Genomic DNA, 24,907 nt, shown 5'->3' with positions numbered 1-24,907 from the left:
CTCCGCGCCCTCCGCGGGCGGAACCCAGGGGGCGGGCGGCGGCCCCGGCCCGGTGGCCCCGCGCAGCCCGCGCCGGCCCCCGCGCCGCGCCCAGGCCGCGCCCAGCCGCCACATGGCCCATGGCCACCGCGCGCGCACGGACGCCGCTCCGCTTCCGCCCGCGCGCTTCCGCCACACCTCCGCGCGTGCGCAGAACGGCGCCTCTTAAAGGCGACGGCCCCGCCCCCTCCCCGCTACGCCCCGCCCCTCCCCGCTACGCCCCGCCCCTCCCCGCTACGCCCCGCCCCTCCCCGCTACGCCCCGCCCCGCCGCGCCCGCCGCCGCCGCCGCCATGGGGACGGTGGACAGCGCCTACCCGCGCTCCCCGCGCGGCGCCATCAAGATCGCCCGCATGGTAGGGGCGGTGGCGGCGGCGGGGAGGGCAGGCACCGCGCGGGGCGTCGCGGGTGGCCGGGGGGCCAGTGCCGCGGCGGGAGCGGCCGCGGCGGAAAAGCAGAAGCGCGTCGGGAAGCCCGGGGGCGCTGGGGAAGGGCTGGCCGCGGCCGCGAGCCGGCAGCGCGGGGCTCCCTGCGCGTCCTGCCGAGCTGCAGCTGCCGGGAGCCCCCGGGCCGCCCGCTTGTCTCCGAGCGAGGCTCCCCCAGCGCCGCGGCGGCCGTTGCCGCAGCCGGGCCAGGCGCGGCGGGAAGTTGAGGCGCGCGTGAGGCGCCGTTAGCGACGGTTAACGGCAGCGAGGGCTCCTTTGCTTTTATCGTTCCCGCAGCTCATGGCTCTGGCCACATTCATCTGCTTTGTTGCTTCAAGGTCCCACGAAGCCTACACAGCGCTTGCGGTCATCGAAGTTGTCATCACTTTGTTGTTTTTCCTACTGTACTTACTAAAACTAGACAAAAAGATGAAATGGCTCTTTTGGCCTCTGGCTGTAAGTATGGGGGTGCCCTTGTCAAAGTGAACTGGGTTTGTGTGTGGAAACACACATGGAAGCTATTTTCATTCGGTTCAGTCATCATTTCTGTAAAGATAAAACAAAAGTAGTACTTTCATTTGATACCAGTTTTACCCTATAGAGATCATGTTCTTTTGCATATTTTTTTAAATAATATGTTTATCACAGTTAACAGTCCATCCACTAATAAAGTTCATTTGTTTTTCTTTATTAGATTTTATTGTCATTTTATCTATCACAAATTAAATATATCTTTGTATTTAATGAGTTCTCTTACCTTCCATTTTTTTAATCTACTGGTTTAACCTGTCACATTATAGCCTGACTTTGTAGATTTCACTGCTAGAAAAAAAAATCAAATGAAGATAGATCATCAATGCTCTTTTTAACATCAAACCATTGGGTGTCACTACAGATCATAACTGAGTATTAGTTTAATCCTATTTTCATAAAGACAACTATATTTTAGTTGTACTACTCGCACTACTTTGGGAGCTATTCATATTCTTTAGGTATGTGTTACAGAATAAATATTTTGCTTCCACTGGCTTTTTTCAGGATATTTTCAACTCGGTGATTGCGGCTGTGTTTCTCCTAATTGTGTGCCTGTTTGCCATAATAATCAAGACAAACTATGGGACGCTGGTTGGGGGAGTAAGTAGGAGAATTACTAATGAATTTATTAAATTATTAAGGGAGGCATGATTTGAATTTAGCATTTTGACCAGAACAAGGGAAAAAAAAATGTCATGGAAGAATAAACTCAGAAGTCAGGAGAATACATGAAGGCAGGAGACTAAACAGAGAGATTGAAAAAACCACAGGTTTGGGTAAAATAATTGATATCTTTCATGCTGGGAGAAACAGACTTGCCCTCAGCCACGTTCTTAGAGCACAAACTGTTTTGAACTGCTCTCTTCCTCAAAAGCTTACGTAGCCTTTCTCAGCAGATCTGGTAGTTCAATTTTGAAATATTGACATGCTTGAACGAAAAAGTTTTGTATGCATGGGGAACCAGACTGACGGGCAAAAGCTGAGAAAGTCAGCTCTGCGGGGAATCCTGAGAGTTAGCCTTTTACAAATACCTACGTTTTTTTTCCTTCCAGTTGCCTGCCTGAAGCTCTATATTTTTAAAATATTTATATATACTTTCCTCAGTTTCAGGTATGTTTCTAATTTAGAGCTTCTGAGGAGACAGGAAGTTTTTTTTTTTTTTTTTTTTTTTTTTTTTTTTTTCTCCTAATTCTAGGGCTGTTTCTATGAATGTTGGCTTCTGGCCAAAGCTATTAAGTAGAACAGCCCTTAAAAAAAAAAAAAAAAAAGCAGAATTTTCATTTTGGATAAAAAGCATCATCATGGATAAAACAGCATTAGCTTGGCTTTCAGGGAGGACATATTATTTCCAAGTCTTCAGGCAAACACCAAACAAAATCAGGGTGTAGGCTGTTAGGATCACATCAAAAGAAAATCACTTACATGAAAGGTTTATGCCAGTTAAATATTAACTTATCAGTTGTCACAAATCATGTGTATATTTAGAACGCAAGAACCAGCTTGGAGAGATGTAATCACTGCTTCTTTGAGAGGCTGTAGATGAGTCATTACAATAAAAGAGGTTATGAAGTTTAACAGGAGGCTCATATGAGAAAACTAACTTTATTGTTGTTACTTGCAGGTGTTGGGCCTTGTTTTGCTTGTTCTGTGCATTGTAGATGCAGTTGTTCTTTTCCGCAAGATCAGCCTTAGTGGACCCAGAGAAAGGAATTATCCTACCAGATGAGAGCTACCTTGTTAGCTAAAGAGCAATTTCTCAGTAAGGCATTTGTGTTACTGCGTTCTTCTAAAGAATCTGTATTTTAATGTGTTCACTTTTGAATTGCCTATGTATTTTTATACCCTTTCACAAGTTTTGTTCATAAGTATTAATAATTCTTGCACTTAAGTATTTTCAATGTTGCAGTTTTGCTGATTTAAGCATCACTGTGTTTTTCTAAATGCTTTTTTTCCCACAGATGAAAATGTAATCTTATAATTATCTTCCTCTAATAAAAAATGAAAATACAAATGAGCCTAACCGGATTAGTTAACAGTATTTATTAAATACCCTTGAAGGGTAAGACTTGATTTGCTGTGTGAGCGGGTTGTTCTCGCCCTTACCCCCGCTCCCGCTCTGCAGAGCCGGGCCGCGCCGCTCGGGGCCGGCGCCTTCTCGTGCCCGCGTCCTCGGGGCTGCGGGGCCGGCGCTGCGCGCGGCACCCTGAGGCGCGGGCGTGGCGCGGCGGCCGTTACCGCCCGTTACCGCCCGTTGCGGGGCGCCTGTGGCGCGGGGCCGCCCCGGCTTTGGGGATGCTGCTACGGTTTTTTTTTTTTCACGTTTCCGCAGTGTCAGGATTTCCGCTTCCCTCCTTCAAGGGAGGAAACAAAAAAAAAAAAAAAAAAAAAAAAAAAAAAGGCGCGGCGCGCGGGCTGGAGGCGCTGCTCGCGAGCCGGGGCCATGGAGCAGCCCGAGGCCGACGGCGCCCCCGCGCCCGGGCTCCGCGCGCTCCTGCCGCCCCGCGACCTGCTGCGCTCCCGCAAGGGGCAGCTCCTGCTCGCCGAGTCGGTAAGGCCGGGCCGCCCGGCGGGGCTGCGGGCCGGGCCGCGGGGGGCTGCGGGCGTCAGGCTGCCGCTGCCGGAGACACGTCCCTCCCCCCGGCCGTCCAGAGCGCGGGACGAGCCTTCCCCCACGCGCAGCGTCCAGCCGGCCCTGGGCACCCGCCTCGGCGCCCTCCGCGCCAGGCACGGGGCGACCGAGCAGCGAGCCCCAGAACCCCCGTTAGCGGGAGCCCCGCACGCCGCCCGCCCTGCCCCGCGCTCCCAGCAGCTGCCGCTGCCTTGGCAGCAGCCGGGGCGCGGGCACGGGGCTCCCGCGGCAGCGGCAGCCGCGCGCTCTCCCTCCCGCGCGCCGGGGCTGCCCGTGGGTCGGGCTCGCGGGTCCGTGCGGGCCGTGACTGCGGCCGCTCGCTCGTCGGTGCCGCGCTTGAGGGCCTCCCGGGGTCTGACAGGCGGCAGCGCCTGCCAGGAGACAGAAAAGCCACCCACCTCGTTAGAGGGCATCCGGCAGCCAGGGTTGTGTTGCAGGGGAGTTAATGGATTGAAGTTAGAGTTTCTGTGGCATCATTTGTAGTAGAAACAGTGAGAAATACAAGCAGTAAGATCTCTGCAGTTTTAGCTGGTGTGTCAACTGTTTAGGAGTCAGGGCACAGGCAAAATAGCAAGGCAGCCCAACCCCATGGTCAGGAATGTGGGGCACTAGTTAGGCTTTTAATGTGTGTCTGGCGTCTGTGTGTTAGCTCAGGGTAGAAAACAAATTCAGGGAACAGAAAGGACAGGCAATAGTGGCCAGGAGGCAGTACACCTGGTCCATGGCTGCCATACACTATAACCTATGGACAAGGAGGTAACAGACAAGCGGCTGAACGGGCCTCCTCCCTGGACACCCCTGCGAGGTTGTAGCCCAAGCGCTGGCCTGGGGTAGCAGAGGTGAAACAGCCAGGAAAGGAGAGACTGGCTTTGAAAGAGCATCTGGGTATTCAGGAAGCGAGGATGAATCCCGTGACTGGGAACAAAAGCCTTAAGCTCCATGGTTATAGATCTTGTAGTTTATTAGCTCCACTGGGAATTCTTTTAAATTCCAGGTAAATCCACCCCTCTTCCACCCTATTATTTACAAAACAGCTGTTGTTGGCAAAAAAAAGAAAGAAAAAAAGCTTCCCCTTAGAAGACAGTAAAGTGAAACTAACTTTGCGCTTTTTGCATAAATTCTTGTTTCTTATACAACCTTACAGCCAGCAAATTACGATTTTGAGGCAGCCTGGCTTTTCAACATGCATGAGAGATGACGTATTTGAGGAGCACTGGTTTGGTCATGGGATCAGACTCTCCCTTTTGTTGTCATAGAGAAGCACTGATTATACTTCCTTGGGGTAATAAAAAACTGCTCTGTCTTGACAACACAGGGGTTTATTCTTTGTAAGGCCACTCGGGGCTACTGAGGGTTTGGCTAACAGCCGCTCTAACGCCCCATGAGTGGGAGCTGCAGCGCGAGCTCTCCGAGCGCGCCTCGCAGGCCGGCCCGCACGCGTCGCGTGGCAGTTCCTGGCAGCAGTTCCCCTCTGCCTGTGTCAGCTTTACCAGAAGAAACTGTTGAGGACAACACAGATGCCTCAATAAATCCAGTCCACAAACAATTAAAGAGAATGCCAAATGACTGAAGATGAATCCAGGATAGCATAGTTTAATTCTGTAGTTCAGCTTTGTATTTCCTGAGTGTTTGCTTCTTGTGCTTTAACATAGTACAAATGTTGGGAGGGGTTTTGCATAAGCATATGCAAGTTACATTAATGGGATACAAGTCTTGAATACTGTATTTTACTCATAGTCATAATGGGGTTCTCAGTATTGCTGATGAATATCATATTATTATTCAGCAGCTTGACAAGTCACAAGAAATATGCTTTAGTTATGAGTCTTGTAGGTCATGCAAATACCAACATGTCTGTAGGTAGGTTAGAGATTCCCTGCTCAGCTACAGAAACTGTCTAGCCATTCTTTCAACACTCAAAAGGAAAACTGCTTATACAGTAAAAAAAAAAGTTATCAGCAGAGGAAAGCAGCAACACACAAATATCTTACCCAGGGTGGAGGGTTATACTACTTCTCTTTCTGTGGCAAAAAGGGAACGAAAGTCAGCCTCAGCCAGTGCCCACAACCCAGGGTGAGGTACTTGGTGGAAGCAGCTCTATAAAAGCCATGATTTTTGTTCAATAGAAGCAGCTGGCAAATTGTCAGTTTAGCTGTCACAAACAGCTAAACAGACTAACTCAAACCTTGTAAATTAAGACAATTGCCACGTTCACCCTTTCCTATTCCCTTTCCTATTCCCACTGCTCAATGTGCTGATAAACAACAGGAGATAATCTGGGCTTTCTTTGACAACAGAAACCTTCAGTCCTGGCAGCACGCAGACAAGGAGGCTGAATTCTTACACTATGTGTAACGCACCAGTAAAACCTACCTGGCCTAGCACAGGGCCGGAGGGAAAGACCTGACCCTCTTCACAGAGCAGAGGCTCCCTGCAGCTCTGCACCAGCCCATCCCAAGGGAGTCAGACAGCCAAAAGAGGAGCTGGGCTGCCAGGCCCTGCGAGCTCTCTGCACTGGTACGGAATGAGGTTGCTGAAACACTTTTTTTTTTTTTTTTTCCCCCCCCAATAACATTACACATATTTTTTATTAAAAAGGGGAAATGTATTTACTCACAATATTCAGATATAATTTTTGCTCCATGGGCTACTAATTCTGGGAATTTCAATACTTCATTCAGAACAAGTTAAACTGGTGATGAAGCTAATCATTGCTAGAAGCTCATTATGATCTCAAATTTTATTCAGAGAAGGAAGGATTTTTCCCCTGCCCCTTTTCCTTTTGATCTTCCTACATTACTAATTTTTTATTCCATCTAGGCTGGTACAAGGAAACTGTAACATCAAATAGACGTATATGCTTTGTTGCTCCTGATCCTATTTATTCCTCCTGTCTTGATCATTCCTTTTTAATTGTCCCTCTTTCTGTGTCAGGTTAATATTTTTCTCCTTAGTTTCTTTTCCCTTTTCATTCTCCTCCCTACATCCATTATTTCTTCCATACATTTTAAAACACTCCTGTCTTAAGCTACTGATTTTTCCCAAATAGTCAAGTTACCATCTTGAAGGTCAGTATAGGATTCATGCTGTGTTCTCCCTTCCAAGAGATTTATTTTTCAGTTCTCCTGCCCTATGTTGGAACCATTTAACAGCCACACTCAGACCTGCCACCAGAAGATCCCATTTGTGCATTCAGCCTCTCATCCCAGCCATTTCAGTCAAGCCCCCATGACTGTCCTGGTGATTATTTTAATTGACGTCTCCTTATTCCCCATCCCTGAAGCCACTATGCAATGGCACTACAGATTTTCTCATAGAAATACCGTACAAATAAACACGGCTGTCTTTCAACATGTGCAATGTGTGGCGACATAACCAATGTAGAAATCGTTGTTCCTGTTTTCTTTCTCTTTGCCTGTCTTTTCCTTTCTTTTCAGTCTTCTCTGAAGGGAGCTTCATAGCTGAAACTTGAGCTGCTTTGTGTAAAGCCTCCTTTGAAGAAGCGCGAGCCCAGTGCCCTCCACCAGGTCTGTACTGGGGGAACGGCCTGCAGCTGGTTCTGTGGGCAAGGAGAACTTCACCTCTACGACAAACACGATGGAGGACATAACTGAACAGCAGAGACCTCTAAACGATTTACTCCTCCTCTGCCAATAAACAGCAGCAGACACTTGTCCAAGATCAGCCCTGGCCTCTTGTTAAGATATTTCAGCACGTTGCTCTTTCCCGCAGGCAGGAGCACGCGAGGTGCCCGGCTTTCCCGGCATCGCAGGGGTGTTTGGGCTCACAAAGGCCTCGTGCTCTGCCCCTGAGCTCAGCACTGCTGCAGACCTCCCTTATGGAGCACGTTGGTTTCAAGCCGTTCTAACGAATGGTATTTTATACCTGGAATGGATTGACCCACTTACACAGTGATGCCTGGCTTTCAGAATTATTACTATTAACAATTTAATAAGCCTGGGAATACAAGATTAAGTAATTATTATTTGGGATAAAACTATTTCAAAATACACTACTTATTTGAAAAAGTAGGCACATTCCCAATGGTGATAAAAAAAAGATGCTCAGTGAAAAGCCAGGGCTCTTCTCAGCAGATTTTTTTTTTCTCTCTAATCTTACCCTTTCCTGACTATGATGAGATCCTGCTCTGTGCACTAGAACTTTCTGTTCAGGCTCCTGCTGTTGGTGATGAGGATGTAATCCCTGGGGGCAGAGGAGGCACAGTTTAAATACAAATTAACAAAACTGATAAAACACTTTGTGTGTGTGTGTGTGTGATTTTTTTTTGTCCTCCTCCTGCTCTCCCCCCACCCAAAGCAGAAGTTTGAATCTGAAAGTGCTAGAACTGAATTAGTAACTGGGCTGAGCCTCTTACTCTTCTTAGCATAGACAGAGAGAACTGTTAGAGAAAGGAAAAATGACAAGACGCAGCTGGTTGACCTTTCTCTGAACACAGTTTTATAAGCTCAACTACTGAGGAAGGTGTGAAACAAGTTTGGCAGCACATCACTTAATAGCCTTTAAGCTGTAAGATCAAGCTAGAATCTCAAGGTTGCTTCAAGTTAATTTAGAACAACATTTCAGTCCTTAGATGTTTACCTCGAAGAGTTAAGATCAGGAAAAGTAAATAAATAGTGTTCATTATATCTGCAAGTACAAAAGGGAGCATCAATTTTTGTGCCATCGATGAAGGGTATATCTTAAATACCAGTTTTTGAAATGACATCAAATGTTCCAGTTGGTAGCATTGCAATTAAAAGGCCAGACATATTTTGAAGGCAAGCAGAAGCGCTGCTGCGCCCGGAGCAGCCGCAGCCGAGCGGCCCCGCACGGGCTCCGGGCAGCGCTTTGTGCTCACGGCCACCAGCGCAGCGGGCCCAGGGCACGCGGGGAGGAAGCGGGCAGGAACCGGCAGCTGCAAACGCCAACGCAGCCCGACGAGTGTCTTTGCGGCTGGAGGCGGCAGCAGTGCTCACAGTTAATATCCAACCTATTGCCTCTGTTTCACGAGTGCAGAAATACCGGCGTGAGAGGAACTGCTGCTTAAAAGGACCAGCTGCAAACAAAGAAGGGAAGAGGGAAATCTCAACAACAACAACAAAACCCCACACAGCCTTGGTAGAACCTTGCCTTAACATCTGGCCTAGCTAGGCCAGAGCCGCAGCTGTTGCTAGAAAAAAGGTCTTACCAGTTTTCCTACATATTCAGATACCTTGGCACAGAAAGTTGCTGATGTAATTAGTATTACTTAGCCCATCTCTCTATGACCTGAGAACCGCAAGGAGTTAAGTGACATTTAAAATATATTTGTAATTAACTAATTTTTGTCCAAAGTCCAGATTTGGAGCTGGATACAAGCTGGACTGTCAGCGTTACCAATAGGAAATCTTGCTCTCTTTTCAAAGGCAGCACTTGTGTTACCCGTCAGCCAGCACAGAGATCAAAGCGATCACAAACTACATATGTGAAATTTGTCTCTTGACCTTCCTTTCCCCTACCGTACTCAAAAAGAGCCAGGTCAGACCTTACCTGTCTGAGAGCAGCCTTGAGTGTCCCGGGCTGGGGTTAAGCCAGCTGAAGAGATTACAAAACAGCATAGAGATAAAGAATCTACTGCATGTTATCTACATTATTACGCTGCAAAACACTTAAATATTACTAAAACAAGGCAGTCTACATTGGAAGGCTAAAAACAAAGACAGAAAACAGAGATTAATTAGCTCTAAGACTTTTCTATCCATAAGTGGTAGATTTTTTTTTCCTTTAAACTCCAAGATGAATAGGGAGGTTCTTCGGGCTATCTGAGCAATGACTTGGCTTGCGGTCGGCAGCTGCCGTGTTAGACAGCTCGCAGCCCCGCACACCTGCTGGGGACACCCGGCTCCATGTGCAGAATTGGGTGGTCAGAGTGGTCTACAAGCCGGGGCAAATCATTGCCTCGGAGAGGTGTAACCCCACAGAAGCTCTCTGCAAAGGCAGTCTCAATGCATTGAAGTAAATAGACTGTTTAAATTCATACTGTGCTAAGCAAGAGAATTCATTTGGCCCCAGAAGAAAAAGGAGGAAACAAGATTCACCACCCTAGCAGCACAGACACATGCAAGGATAATAAGGCTTCCAAGCTGCCCAGAGCTGCCTGAGGCTTTGCTATTCCATGCAAATAACTAGTGTTTTCCCTTGTGCTTTAGGTGCTGTCGTTTATCATCTTTATCTGCTACATTGCGTCCTCAGCTGCCTCTTTCATGATGGCACCGCTTTTGGAATTTCTGCTGGCACTGTTCCTTTTCTTTGCCTATGCCTCTAAGCTTAATGAGAAGTTTAAAGGACTCTACTGGCCTTTGTCGGTAAGTGAAATATGAATTGCAAAAAGAAATTTAACTGTACAGTATGAGGTAATATGAGTAAAGGGACTATACAAGATTTGAAACTATATTATCTGTTGATAAAAATAGTGCAGTCAGTCATTTAAATCACGTTGTGCTACAGTCTCTAGTTTTCTAGGTGTTGACAGAAAGCACATTGTTATTAGAGCACAGAACTTGTGCATTATTCCGGACAAACGGCTTAGGGCTGAGTCTTCCAAAGCCAGCAGCATCAGCCTAACCTGAAGTCTTAACAGTGCTGGAGTGTTTTTGTAGTGCAGCCCTTACAAAAGGGGGAAACCGAGGCATGCTATAAAGTAATGCGTATACTTTACTAAAATGCTTTGGAATTCCCAAATGGGAAGTGCAGCTCCAGAGTCACGGGGATGTGGAAACAAATGGCTCGGGGTTGTTACGCAGGCAAGCCCTGGAGCTGTGGCCGGCTCCTTCACACACAGATCACTGGCTATTCCTGAGGAAACCGGCAGGTTTTGCGTTGCAGGCGACTGCTCCGAACTGGCCACTGGATGTCTCTGTTGCTTCAAAGTTAGATTAGGAAGGCAGCTCTTACCTAGCAGTACAGATTATTTCGAAAATGCCAATCCAGTTCATTTGGATGTGCAGCAATAGCTTGTCATAATGAGACTTGAATTACAGCCCTTCGCGTAGGAAAACAAAATGGGAGAAGCCTATTGTGGACTGAAACAATAGCAGCCACAGAGTTTGTGTGATTTGCAACTGGTAATCTCAGTTACATTGATTTCCTAGTGTAAACATGTATCTGATTCCTCAACTACCACACGCACACACAAACACTTTAATGTTTATTATATCCAGATACTCCAGCCTCAAAATATAGGTAACTGACCTTGTTGTGACTTCAGAGGAATGAAGTTTCTTGTAGGACTCGTGTTTTAGGACAGTATCTTATTGATCCATCTGTTCTGGGAAGGCCAAAAATTAACTGTGAGCAGAAGCCAAGACACGATCCTGCCAGCTCACAGGGTAACCTGCCCTGAGAGCCACTGCACGGCCAGCGCTCGCTCTGCTGCTCCGGCCACCCCTGCAGCCCTGCAGGGCCCGGCCCGCCCGGGGAGCCGCAGCCTCAGCCCGAGCGGCGCGCGGCTACGGCAGCAACGGGCACCTCCTGGCAACAACCAAAGTGCCAGCCACAAAACTATCCTCTCTGCCTAGTGTGTTACACTGAACAAAATGCTCAGTTCCTAAATGATTAGTCCCTACAGAGAGTGCTAATTTTTTAAGAGAAAGTGCCAAAACAAGCCCACACTTTGCACATTTCAGTGTTGCCCTCTCTCCAGAAAAAGGGGCACACTCTTCCAAGAGCACTTTGTACCAAAGGAGTTCTGTTTAAAGATGAAACTTTCTAAGACATTTCATTAGTCCTTACTGTATTCTACAGGAAACAGAACAGAAAGATGTCCTTTCCCAGTCTGAAGAGAGGTCTGCCTGACACAAGCATGATAAAAGTAGGATTTATACCAACGTCTATAAGCGCAGAAGCCAATGCCAAGACTCCAGTCATCTCTCATTTATAAATATTTCCCAGATGAACAATTTCACTCACTACAAAATATCAGACAGTAGTTACAGCCCAACATCGGGCAAGTCCAATGAGATAACATCAAAGCTTTTTAATCATCATTGGTAAAATTATTTTTGGAGGAGTTTGTATGCTGGAATAATGTGGCTAATCTGACAAAGCGGCATCTCTCATTTTACAGGATTTCTTGCGGTGCGTCACTGCTGCTATTATTTACTTTGCCATCTCAATTGCTGCTGTCTCAAAATATTCTGATGGAGCCTCTAAAGCAGCTGGAGTAAGTAGACATGAGCTTTCTGCCTTTGTATTTTGCACACAGACATAAGTTTCTTCAATTTACTAATTGAAAATTAGATTGAGATTTGCCTAAAGAAGAACAAATGGTCCATTTTAGAAAAAAGGATTTTATATCAATGATCATCAGTTCTCATCCTCCATATCCATTTATCTATTCTTGAAAAGAACACCAAGAATCTTAAATAAAAAATAACTAAATAAAAAAAGAACCAAGTCTAACTACTCTGTACAGTGTAAATTAAAATATTTTAAGCCATTTTAGTCTTGTGCCTTTACACTTTTACCAAGATAAGTTGAAACAAAAACACCATAATTTTACTCTTAAATAGAGTGTCTCCAGTATAGAGACCATCCAGGAGAGAGCCTTAATCATTAGCATTTAGTGTTCAGAAATAAGATACTGCCTCACTATCCGCAACTTGACTCTAAGCATGAATAATATATGCAATATAAACAAAATTTCCATAATACTTTTTAAAAATAGATGGGAAAATTATCCAGTACTGGTAGCCAGCAGCCTTTACCAAGGAATTCAAAGTCACACATAATTTAATACAAAGATCTTGTGTTCAACACAAAAATTGTGTTACTGTGTTCAGAGATGGCACATAACATGCAGCACTTAGTTTATTTGACTGAAAATTGCCTATTTTTGCTAGATTACTTGTTCTTTGACACCAAATAGGTCACTCCAGAAACAGTGTATCTCAAACCATTTTGTTCTGCAATAGACACGTACCCTTGCAATCTAGTGGGGAAACAAGACCCAAGCCCTAAAAGGCTGGGACATTTCTAGAGAAACACGGGCGACGCCGCCACGCGAAGCAGCGCGTTGGAGACACACAAATGGGGTCTCCTGTAGCTCCAGGCCAGGGCAGTGACACGGGTCATAACGTGCCACATTAGCCCCAGGAAGGGCTACAGAAACATCTGTTAGGGCAACTGCAGCAGCTGGGCTCCTGGGCTATCTATAGTTCCATAGATGTCAATGGCTCACAGGGCTTAGCCCTTCTTTTTCCATCTCCTTTCTGGAAGGGCACAGTCCAAAATCAGGCCCAAGTTTTCTCCAACAATTTTTCTTGTTTCAGTTAAGCTTATACTGGTTTGTCACTGATGGCTGACATGAATTGCTCTTGAAGATGATAGTATTATTTTGTTATTTTAGGTGTTTGGATTTATTGCCACAATAGTGTATGCCATTGATTTCTACATAACCTTCAACGACCTGGTTACGTTTCTCAAACAAGGCACATCCAGTCCCGCTGAAGGGCGCAAGTCAGACGGTAGGTAACCTGCCCCATTCCGGCTACACAAGCAGCTAACATGAGACTTTCCTGTACTTCACACTTCACAGGGGTGCAGGAGTTCTCAAACTTAGTACAACTGTTTGTGTTCTTCGTTACTTAAATTTTCTATGCCTCAGCTACTCTGTATTATGAAGCTGCTTAGTCTTCTTAATACAAAACAACTGGAATTCTACTGAGTTAACAAGATACTAGCAAGCTGAGAATTTGAAGTATAGTTTCTCATGGAGCTTTGTTGCATCTGATTTTGAAAGTCCCTATATGCAATTATAAAAATTACTCTGCCACACAGACTTCTTCCTGACATCAGAATGTCTTGGTCTAAAAATAAACACTACTTTTTAAACAAACATTTCATTGAGTAACTTAATTACCATCCATTGCTTCAGTTTTTAATACGCAATCGCTCTTTTCTCTTTATTCTGCTATTACAACTTATTCAGCACCAAGTTTTGCCCATCTGGACAAGTAGCCTTGAAATCTAGAGGCCTCACTTTGCATAACAGGAACAAGACAGTTGCTCAATTTCTTTCTAACACAGGAGCTACAGAAGGGACCAGCTCCGATCAGGCCGCTCCATTTAGGCACAGCTGAAGAGATCGGCCTTTGTGTAGAAATGTTCAAGGTGTAACCCATTGCTAGTGAAGTCAGAATACAGCCTACATAGCAGTACTAGTCAAAATCAGAGATGATGCCCCTGTAATACTACATATTGCGTAAAGGCAGATCTAAAAATTGCATTTAAATTTATAAAAACAAGTAGGATATGCACACAGAACCCTAGAGGGTATGCAGTAATGCTAACAGCCTCTTCTAGGCACTTGAGTAGACAGCTGAATGCTTTGTAAGCTTTTAACTTTGTTTGGAAGCATTTTAACAAATGCTTTGTAAGCTTTTAGACCAAAAATAGAGTTTAAGGGAAGAAGAATTACAGAAACAGCCTGTTGGAAAAACTAGAAACTCGACTCTGCAAATGGAACTGACCACAGAACGAGACCAGGCTGACTAGGGTATACAAACAGGCGAAGATTCGGGTTTGTTTGCTTGAAGACAGAGAGAAAAATGTATGAACTCACAAAGCTCAGAGCGCCACGCAGCTCTGTGTCGGTGATTTGACAACGGAGGGACCGGGCCCTGCAGCGCTGCTGCTCGACACAAAGCTCCTGCTGCGGCTCCCAGCCGCCGAGGCCACGAGCCCCTCGCATCTTTGCCCACGTGGTTTCAGGCTTGGGCAGGACGTGCTCCCACAGGCTCATCGGGATTTCCTAACATCTTTAAACTTCTCGCTTTGAGTTGGCAGCCTGCAACTATGCCCAAGAGCAGGCAGCAAAATGCTAGCACAGGAAGCCCTTCTTAGGCAAACTTCCCTGTGGCTGCCCTAACAACTTCTCTTCACCCCCTTCTGCTTGAACCGTCATCCTCTTCGCTGCAGCAGGCTGAGGGCAAGCTCCTCTCAGCAGCGTTTCTCAAACCCTCAGAAACACCATTTCAGGCTGCATCACTGTCACTTTACAAGCCTTCTTCCTAAATATACCAATCCTCTGAAACACACCCTAGAAACAATAGCAGATCTCTGTAAGCAAGAGCTAAAGCTGATGTGGAGATTTTGTTTTCATTTTTGCTATTTTTTTTTTTTAAGCTTCAGAAGAAGATTCTGATTCCGATTCCGACTGAAGAGCAGGACAGCAATGAACTGTGAAGGGAAGATGATGCCCAAGCACTTTCCTCTTTGCTGAATGTACTGCCCATGGAGATACTTCCCTGGTCGCTCTTGGTATCCTGTTTTCACCTCGCTGCTTATGGAACCACCACAGCATAGGGCAGTTGGTGAGCAGACTATGCAATAGCAGTGAACACTCCTTCAGAACTAATGATTTTAAAGTAGTTCAATCTCTAACATAGGTCTGGTTTCGAACAAACACCCCAGTTCTCCTTTCTCTTCTGTACTCAGCTCTAGAATATACTGAGTAAACAGGAACACAGCATTTCCACTTTATAGCAGAGCTTTTAATACGCTTTCTTAATTCCAAATCTTTAACACTTAAAAACTTTTATACTTCTTGCTGTGCCAAAGCCAAGAGGCAGAGAATGCCTCTACTTTATTTGTATTTTTCTAGATTATCTAACAAATAGTATTTCTTAAAAGTCTAAATATTCCACTAGTTCAAGCATTGCAGGCACAGATTATAGCTAATGTGCTGGTTTCAATGCATTCATATCCACCACCTATATGTGATAAAAAGAAATGACAACTGGAAATCTGCACCAGGATCAAACCTCAAAGCGTAACTGTGCCGCAGGTTAGCTGGTTCATCGGACATTTAATTCCCATTTTTTAAGCTGCTCGGATGGGATCACATCCCACCCTTGCAGTTCGCCCGAGGCCCTGGGCAGAGCAGGAGAGGCTGCGCTGACCCCATGGGCGGGCAGCCCTTGGGCCGGGCTGGCCAGAGCCTCCATGGCCTGTGGGTCCCATCGCGCTCCGGGAGCGGCTCCGGCAGGAGGCCCCTGCCTGCCCTCGCGCTCTGGGACCAGCTCTCCAGCGGGAAGCGGCGCTGCCCTCGGGCCACTCGCCAGGAGCGTTCGGAGACGACGTTTTCTGAACAACTCAGGACACCCCGGCCCTAGGAGGGCAACGCTCCTTTCCCCGTGTGAAGATGCAGACATCAACCTCCGAAGTAAAGAATATCTTTGCAGTGAAAATCATTTTCCCAGTCCCCTGTTTAATTATTATTATTTTTAATACTCTCCTTTGTCTGAAAGGACATGATTTCTCTCTCCTAGGTTTAGCCATTTGGGGGAAAAAACCTTTTGACTTTACACTTGTTTTTCTCCATGGGGAGAAACCTACTTGCAATATTTGAGCCCATGTGTAAGCGCACTCTGCTCATGTAAAAAGCATGGCCTGTCCCTCATACACAGCACCTGATAGGTCTATTTCAGAGAAAACCTTATACATTAAAAACACTTAATAGAGTCTCAGGACAGGTGGCTTTAACAAAATAAATAAAGTGAGAGCAGATGGTACTAATAGAATAAATGAAAAACAGAGCTAAAACATTAAAGGCAGATTTTCATTTGGAACAAGATTACCGTGTGCCTTCCAGGTCCTGCTAGCAGCTGGCTGCTAACGGGCAAACACCCGGTACCTACCAGCAAACAGGTACTTGGGAAGCAGAGCCGGCGATGGATGGAGACCTCCAACAGGCAGGTTCTTCAACTTGCGTTTCCCAGCCACTGAAGGAATAAAAGGAGAATAAAATGTGCTTCCAAATGTGATAGTCTTTGCTTTTACAGAAGAGCTCTACAGACCTTCTCCTGTGTGAAACTCCACACATCTCTTTTCGCTATCAACTTTTACTGACGCTGACTGTGATGTCAGGGGACCTGGACTCATTTTTATACTCGTTATTTTGTAGTATTATTATTTTTAAATGTATTGCATGTCACAGCTGGCAACTAGTACATGGTTAACATATATAGAAACCATGCTGGATTAAACCTCTTTTAATAGAAATCCTGGGTGCACGTGCCGTACTTCAAGGGCTCGTTTTATTGCCTTGCCTCTACGCAGTCCAAAGGAGCGTTCCCGGAATGGTGCCCCGAGCGGCGTCCCGGGCTGCCCAGCGCAGCACCACGGCACCGGCGCTGCTGCTCGCGCGCCTTGCGAGGAGCAGCTTCATCTCAGGTACAAGTGTAGACACGGGAGTTGCAGCGCTGACATTTGGCAACGTTTCCCTTTGGGCTTGCTCTTTGCAGCTACGTTCGCACTGTGAAAACCTAGCAAATTGAAAACAGTCAGTTATGCCTCAACGTGGGAATACTAAACATCAACAGGAGTAGCAAACAAAACGGCGAGACAGCTGCTTCCCAGGAGATGGAAGGAAGTTTAAGTGTCTGAAAGTTGGGTAGAATTATTTTGTATTCAACTCTGACAAAGTTTCCTTTGACCAAGAAACACCACGGATTACAATGTCTGCAGCAATTTGCCTTCATCTCCAGCACTTTAACTCTTTTCTTAAGCAGCACCAGTTCCACTGAGGCCTGGTCTTGATGGGTTCAACGGATGCAACAGAAAAGCTCATTGCTGACAACCACCACCCGCGCACAGCCCCAGGGCAGACGAGCCCAACCCGACCCGGGGTAGCGGCTGCCCAGAGGCCACCGAGCAGGAGCCCTGGAGCCCCCTGCTCCCCAGGGAGCCCTTGTGCAGGAATTCACCCCTCCTGCCACCATGTCCCACCCCTGCCTCCCCACGTGGACATGAATCCCTTGAGAGTCTGAAAGGGCCACGCAGATTCTTACCGTAACACCCGTTCAACCACCTGCGTCTGTCCTGTTTCCTCCCTTGTTAGCTCTGCTTTAATGCACGTGTTTGTTTTCGAAGCACAAGGCATTGCCTTGCATAGGAAATGCATTTAGTAATTGCACTATCAGATAATTAACCTATCACCCATGAAATGCAGGGTTTATATGTTGCTTTTACAGATGAAGACAATGTTAGAGCACTTTAATATATCCATTTATTAAACAGGAAGTCCTTCACAAATGATTTCATACTATATTGATCAAGATTAAGTGTTAGAAAACTACGATTTTCCCTACATACAAAAATACAGACTTTTACCACTATGAAGACATAATTAGAAGAGTACCATGAAAATCTGTAGAGCTCAAATCTTCAAATATCAGAAAGACAAAAAGACAGGAAAAGACAACTAAAAAAAATTTACAAATAGTTACTGTGCCCATATACAAAAGACTGGACAAGCAAAATGACATTTAAAACTGATAAATACACCATTTAAATTATGCTATAATGGTAAGGATTTTAAAAACAGGGACTACCATATTTTGCAAGACATTACTATCCTTCAATTTGTGTTGTTTAACATCAAGAACCAACAGAAAAGAAGTGCAGAGCATACTTGAAATCCTTATTGGTCTAAAACACATCAGAAGTGTGGGGTTTTTCTTGCCTCTGAAATTGTTTACAGCCTCCACAACAGGGCTTGCAGCTAGAGAGCTGGCAGACGCTGCCCTTGAGTCCCAGCTGATGCCAGGAGGACAGGGGGTGCAGCGCGCTGCCATCTCGACTGAAAGCATCCGTTTTATCAGCTCATCTTGTGCCCAGTTTTACTGAGATAACCTCAAAAATACACAACAAAAATGAAGTGAAATTGCTGCAGGCTGCAATCTGTTGCTCTTCCTGCTAACGTGCAATTCCTTCAAATTCACTGATCACAACATGCTTAGGATGATAAATGAGTACCTGATCCTGCAGTCCCCAAAGTCCAAATTTTGCCTGAGTAAGGACAACAGAGTCAGGTTCTGTATACGCGACAGCACACACAGTACACTTAAAAGATTTTCCTTGGCAAAACATTACACCTTTCCTTATTTCAAAAGCGAAACACTAACGGTATCACCTAGCAGAATTGTGCTCATACAGTCAAAGGTAACTCGCACCCCCTTTGCTCTGCAAAGACAGAAATGCAAGCAGCAACATCGGCCGGTGCTCCCAGCGCCCACGGTTACAGGTGCGTCAGGGCAGGAGCTGAATCCGGGGCGATGAAGGCTTTAAGTCAAGCCCAGGCGTCCTTTCCTGGGCATCATAAATTCTGAGCTAAAATCAGGAACGTTTGGATCAAGTCCACCCTATTTGTCTAGGGGATGTTGTATTGGCACCGAGGATACGGATGCACCCAGAGCATCTCTTTACCCAAGGCTCAAGGAGAGGAGGAAAAAAAAAAAAAAAAAAAAAAAAATCGTTTCAGCTCACTTAACCATCCCTGTGTTATATCCACCCTCCAGGCAGCAGCAGAGGCAGAGCAGAGCACAATGGTACCACCTTTTCCCCTTGGGTTCAAAGTCGCTGTGTAACGCACACAGGGAGAAAAACGACTCCAGCAGCCACAGGGCTGGTACCAGCGAGTCAGAGCACAACCAAGCCAGAAATGCACTAGTGACACAATACAAAAAATAGTGTTCACTGGTTTAATAAGTTTACATCTCTATTTTTATGACCAACAAGTGTTTATACCACACGTGGAAGGCACCCTAGGTGAAGCAGTTTTTCGGTATTTGTTTACAGTTGTGTGAAGACATAAAAAGTGTCAACTTTTAATTCAAAATTGGGCAATATAATGAGAAATAAATACATACTTTACTGTTATTTGTGGGTTCCTGAACCCTTACAAACTTCAACATATACAAATAGTTTCGAAAACGACGTTAACACAGAAGAGTAAGTCTAGACAGAAAAAACAACTAGCTAAGTATTTTGTTATATTATGTCCTAATGTTGTGTTTTAAGTGTAGAAATCATTTAAAATATAACAAATTGATTGCAAAATATATCAAAGTAACTACCTACTTTAGACCTGTGACCACTAAATTAAAGCTGGATGAACTGTAGTGCTAAGATATACTCCAATATATCCCTCCAATATATCCAACAAGTAGAAACCAGTAAACAACCAAAATGAAGGTACAAACAGTAGAAAACTGAAGGTAGCAGTTGTTGTAATATAAGGGTGTTAGACAGAACTTCAACCTGCAGACATCAGGATAAATGCAATGAAAATATTTAAACTACAATACTCCTGGTAATAAAAAGTTACCAGAAGTAATAAATCAGATTAGTTGAATGGTGTTTTTTTTTTTTTTTTCTCCAAAACACATGAAGGTTTTAATTAAATATGTCTATTGAGACATTTGTCCAAAGCAAAACAAATACAATATTCTTAAATTTACCATAATGTAGAGACTAGTCCGTGAAGTCAGGAGAGGCAGCGGTGATCATATATCACTCTTATGCACACCCAGGTGTTATTAAAACATCTGTAGGGACCAGCCCCGATCAAAGACAAAAACCCCACATACCCTGTCAGTAATCTGGCTATTGCTGCTCGAAATGCTCATACGTCCTCGTTACAAGTTTAAGATAGTTCCATATCATTCCATAAATGCCATCTGGCTTTTAAAAATTTCACCCATGAAGTCCATAGCATACAGATAAAACCTTCATAGTAAACTCAAACCTCTATGTTATAAATATGTCAATCCAGGTAACTATGCATATTGTATATAAAATTAAATATCTTCTGTTTGCCAAGTATAATTTAAAAAGGAATATCTGTGGCTAGTTATAAAAAAATACTTATTAATCCATAGAGATTAGAAGGCAATTTCACTAACTCATCCATCCAGCACATTTGAGAGAGTTGCACTGGGATTCTGGATAGGTAATTTTACCTTCTTTTTTTAACGATAAATAACTTTCCTTTTTGGGCATATATAAGAACACTTTTGAAAGCTGCATATCATGAAAGAGAATTCAATTGTGTTGTATACGCTAAAGAATATTATAAATCACAGTGTAGGCAGCTTTTTGAAGTTTATTTTTAGAATAAAAATGGCTAAGTTAGGACAGACTTTAAAAAGACAACATAAGAAGTAAGAGTGAAACAACAGAACTCCGGTTGGACAGCACCGTGCCGACCCTCTCCAACACATGTATCCAAGTGGCCAACAGGGATAAGAGTACACCAGGAAAAATTCGGATGCGGCATCTGGAAACTTCCTGATTCTTTGTGTAAACTGATTTTTAATGACTTTAATCCGTTAAAATGGAGAGGAGGATGTGGCGCATTTTCTCAGACATGACTCCAGGAGCAGCAGCCGAGCGCTCTGCTGCTGGTCGTGCCCGTCAGCGGGAGCGGCGGCGCGGCCGGCGGCCAGGCCAGCACCAGGCGCCCAGCTCGGGAGCCCGCGGGCTGCGCAGCGGGAGGGCTCTCCCGCCACGGCCCTTCGCCCTCGGCGTCTCCGTCCTCCCGCCCCGCTGCTCCCGGTGGCGGGTGCTCGTGGCAGCTAAATGCTGCTGCTCTGGAAGGGGCTGTGCCGCGATGAGCGCAGCCCTGCGCCCGCCCCTCCGGGATCTCCCCACCTCAGAGCCGTGTCCCAGAGCTCGGGACAACGCGGAGGTATTTCTAGGCCTACTTGCGATTAAGGTGCCTTTGCCTCCTCTGCTAAACGCAGGAGTAATCCTTCCTTTGAGGATTATTAACGTTCACACACCTCTGATGTGTGCAGGATTATTAAGCGTCAAGCCTGGTCGTCTCTCCACTTTCCACCCTTTTTCACATCTCAAAGTCATGACTGGATTCTGCCTCCTTACTTATCCTCAATATCTGCTGAAGACTTCTGGCCCCAGAGCTCTCAGTGCAAGCCCTGCTGCTTATGCCTTGCCTTTCATGTACAAAGCTGTTTACATCTCACTGGAAGTAGGAGACAGGATATTATTTTCAATAGTACTTGAATTGCTACTTGGCTGTTTATGAAATGATACCCTAAAACAGTGTTATTTTCTTCATAAAAGAGAAAAGTAGGCATGTCTATAAAGATGTTGTGTGAAAAGAAATATACAACAAAGATTAAAGAGGAAGGGGAAAAAGGCTGCATTAATAAAACCATGTGTTAGATAACAGCACAAAGGTGGCAAACAAAATTTGCTTAGGGGCCTTAAATATCAAGATCATGGACAAACTAGTGGTTAATTTACTGATAAGAGTTCACATTCAGCTCGTAGCAGATCATTTCTCTGCTATGGTCCATAGCTTTCTTTCTAACAGCCAGTATTACTTTAATACCACTAAGTCTATAGTATTAAGACAGGGCAATCATCATATGGTACAAAGTAATTCATAAAAGAGGGGAAAAAATCTGAATATTAATTTAGGGAAGACTGGAAATTTTCCCAATTTCCCCCTCTTCTTACTAGAATTACCAATGAAATACAAAGAAAATAAAGACAAGATGCACTGAGAAACAGATGGAACAAGGCCTAGGCAGAAGCACTCTCCATTACTGCATTTTACCTAGATTCACACCTAAGAGAAACCTTAAGCAGAAGGCAGACGGCTTCCACGGCACAGCCGGCGGCTGACGGCAGACACCCGAGCACAGCACAGCGCTGGAATGCACATCTCCAGGAGCAGACACTATGCATACCAATGAAGAAGGATGAATAAAAAGGAACAGATAGATGAAGAATGAATACATGGAATGAAAGGAGCAACAGAGTAAGGAGGAAGCACCTTTATAACGGACCAATTAAATTGTTAAATTAGTTCTTAGCTATGGTTTTAGAGAGGTGTTTATATTTGTATCTGCATATCAGTACTGGAAAGTGTGATAAGCTTCAACTAAGAGTGACAAGTGAACTCAGCATTAAGGGAAAACATATACTCTTACAGCACCGTACAGCCATTGTGCTATTGCTCCAAACACTACTGTTTAATTCAACTTTCAATATCCATACATTGGTTGTGAAATTTGCCCTTATTTCTATACAAAGAAATACATTAAGATTGTGTATCCAAGGGCAGAATCCAGCTTCAGAGAAATAATCAGGACTCCAGTGCTGCTCCAAGCACCCCACTCCTACGTGGTTCCACTGCTGAGCTTTCCTTGCATTTACACTGCTTTTTGGGTCCCTTTGGAAAGCCAAGCAGATATTCTTGAGGAATAAATCATCCCTCTAAGCTCAGTAATTTCAAGTAAGACTAGCTGGTTGGAAGAAGCAATTTTCTCAGCAAGCTTCAAAAAGTTAAACTTTCTGCCCTATTTTCTTCCATACAAGTTTGGTTTTTTTAAATCATATTTGCAGTTTGGATAACAGGTATTATTAAAATATTTACCATCTTTCCAATAGACTACAGTGTAAAATTAAGCCTGGAAAAACTCAACCATATATATATCATATGATTTTAATACTTGAAATTTAGCTGTCTCATAACTACTGTATTCACCTTTTCTAGAATCCAAACAGTAAATAATGTCTCTGCATACTAATAAATCCTTAACTTAGATTTTTAGAAAGTATATACTGTACAATACTAAAATCATCTTTGGTCCCCAAAATAAGGAAATTACAAATTTACATTTCTTGTTTATAAAGTATATCAGAGATTATTTTTGGAAGTTGATATTCTGTTTGAATTCTACCCTGAAAGCTGTGCTGAGCTCAAGTCATTACGTAATAAATAAGAGCATACTGTTCTCAGCCACAGACAACTCGGTTTCACGTGTGAAAGCACTTGGTCATACAGATACACTACACCACGTGGTGCAGTATTACGCTGTATTAGAAGTGTTCCTGTGTTTCATTCATACCAATCAAGAAGTATTTGTCATTCAAGCAAAAAGGGCAAAAGCTTTTCATAATCCTACTTCAGAAAAAGCCCTGCAAAGTTCTCTAAGTAAGGAAAGGTAAAAGTCATTGTAAGATACCAAGTTTAGGAACTTAGAGATGCAAGAGACCATCCCAAACCTCTGAGAAACCCAAAAGACTGGAGCAAGCACAAGGCTACGGAGCAGGAAAGGGAGGTCCCGGTGCCACCCCCGTCCTGGCGGTGCCACCTCCGTCCCTCGCCGGCCAGGGGCCCCGGCGGTGCCTGTGCCACCGCTCCTGCTTCCTGACCCCGGGTGAGAGCTCCACTCCCAGCGCACCCACCTCCTGCAGCCCCGCTCCGCCTTTGCGCAGGGCTGTTTGTTTTTGTCATGCTTGCACAGTCTGCCTTCATACCAATGTTGATTTCCAGTCTAGAGCTGTGTTACTTTTAAGAGAGTTATGGTTTATAGACATATATTTTTTAATAATAGGGAGTGCCTAAAAATTCTCCTTGTAGAATTTGTCTCCCTACTAAGTAGGGAGTGCTGAAAACCCATAGGATATTGGCTATCAACTTCATTATTTAATGCTACCCTGAACACTGAATATTTTACTTTTCATAGAGACACTCAGCGGTCCCAACAAAACACCTCCTTAATAAAAACAGCTATGTTTTAAACCCGGCAACAGAGGTTAGTTTGAATATCTTGATATTTTAAAATCAGTGTTCCCTTTGGCATCAGCTTTCAATGAAACATAATAAGATATCAGATATAGCAATTGGAAAGCCACTACTGGGTTAAAAGGGCACGTTTTCTTTAAACTCATTACTAAGTTCTTTGTACTTTTAATCTTAGTCTTGGCCATTGTGGTGAAATGTAAACAACTAATAAACTGCATAATGAAAGTACATCAGTTATTTGGTTTTCACATAACAGAATTATTCTCTGTTGCTTGATTTAAACATTGCAGCATAAAGTTCAAATCCATTTCTCTGCCACTTTCTTTCAACATTAAAATAATTCCAGCTATTTGTACCGTTCTTCCATTTCATAAAACTGCTTTTTAAAACCTGTATGCTATATTTAAAAGCCACCTGACATCTATTGCCTTTTGTTTGCAAGATTCCCATTAACCACATTCACCCCCGCTGGGTACCGCTACATGGGAACACTCGTACACCAGAAGTGCACAAATCAGATGGGGGACAAATTCAGGCGTACGTGGCAATTCAAGGATACAATTACAGTAACTTCAAAGATGTTATCAGCTTATACTGGGTAGGAATTCAGCTCTAGAGATCATCTTTCCAGACATTTTCTTCACATAATATGCAGGCACATAAATGGCAAATGATTGATTACATAAAACATGAAAATATTGAGGGATACCTTCCCAAAACCACTGTGATACTTTCTGATTATTCAAGAATTCAAGTTTTAAGTAGATAAAGTATCCTCCTCTTCATTGGAAATGCAGTAAAAATAAGAAAACTTCAGGTAAAACCATTCATAAGCAAATCAATATAACCATATTTTCTTTCAATTAACAAAACTCATTTTTCCAAAGGAATGTTAGAAGAG

At 44.5% G+C, this 24,907-nt stretch overlaps 3 protein-coding genes across 6 annotated transcripts in view; 2 read left to right on the top strand and 1 right to left on the bottom strand.

The window, feature by feature from the left end:
* Nucleotides 1-24,907, bottom strand: part of LOC104577404 (thymidine kinase 2) — a 63,070-nt gene that overhangs the window by 7,850 nt on the left and 30,313 nt on the right. The window contains exon 1 of one of the 2 annotated variants that reach the window (XM_088530839.1): nucleotides 356-410. The exons of the other annotated variant lie outside the window; for it this stretch is intronic. The gene's annotated coding sequence lies outside the window, so the exon portion shown is untranslated. Of the gene's footprint in view, nucleotides 1-355; nucleotides 411-24,907 lie in introns of those variants that run through there. 2 annotated transcript variants of the gene reach the window in all.
* Nucleotides 332-3,017, top strand: LOC104577397 (chemokine like factor). The gene is made up of 4 exons (XM_088530843.1): nucleotides 332-394; nucleotides 761-919; nucleotides 1,502-1,597; nucleotides 2,619-3,017. Exons 1-4 carry the CDS (start codon nucleotides 332-334, stop codon nucleotides 2,721-2,723), a joined length of 423 nt encoding a protein of 140 aa, XP_088386969.1. The 3' UTR covers nucleotides 2,724-3,017.
* On the top strand, nucleotides 3,389-15,049 carry CMTM3 (CKLF like MARVEL transmembrane domain containing 3). Of its 3 annotated transcripts, XM_088530841.1 has the most exons (5): nucleotides 3,389-3,545; nucleotides 9,815-9,970; nucleotides 11,731-11,826; nucleotides 13,012-13,129; nucleotides 14,790-15,049. In XM_088530841.1, the coding sequence occupies exons 1-5, from the start codon at nucleotides 3,438-3,440 to the stop codon at nucleotides 14,822-14,824; spliced, it is 513 nt and encodes a 170-aa protein (XP_088386967.1). In that variant the 5' UTR covers nucleotides 3,389-3,437; the 3' UTR covers nucleotides 14,825-15,049. The 3 variants fall into 3 exon arrangements, 2 of the variants coding, with proteins under 2 accessions (XP_088386967.1, XP_088386968.1); XM_088530842.1 differs by lacking the exon at nucleotides 13,012-13,129; XR_015913714.1 differs by lacking the exons at nucleotides 9,815-9,970; nucleotides 11,731-11,826; nucleotides 13,012-13,129; nucleotides 14,790-15,049 and adding an exon at nucleotides 7,064-7,230 and having other exon boundaries at nucleotides 3,415-3,545.

This window comes from Tinamus guttatus, unplaced genomic scaffold, assembly GCF_059628265.1.
Source record: "Tinamus guttatus ecotype Peru unplaced genomic scaffold, ASM5962826v1 Tinamus_guttatus_pri_ptg000389l, whole genome shotgun sequence".
Taxonomy (NCBI): Eukaryota; Metazoa; Chordata; class Aves; order Tinamiformes; family Tinamidae; genus Tinamus; species Tinamus guttatus.
The sequence above is the reverse complement of the archived record's forward strand: the minus strand, read 5'-3'. Positions and strand labels throughout refer to the sequence as shown.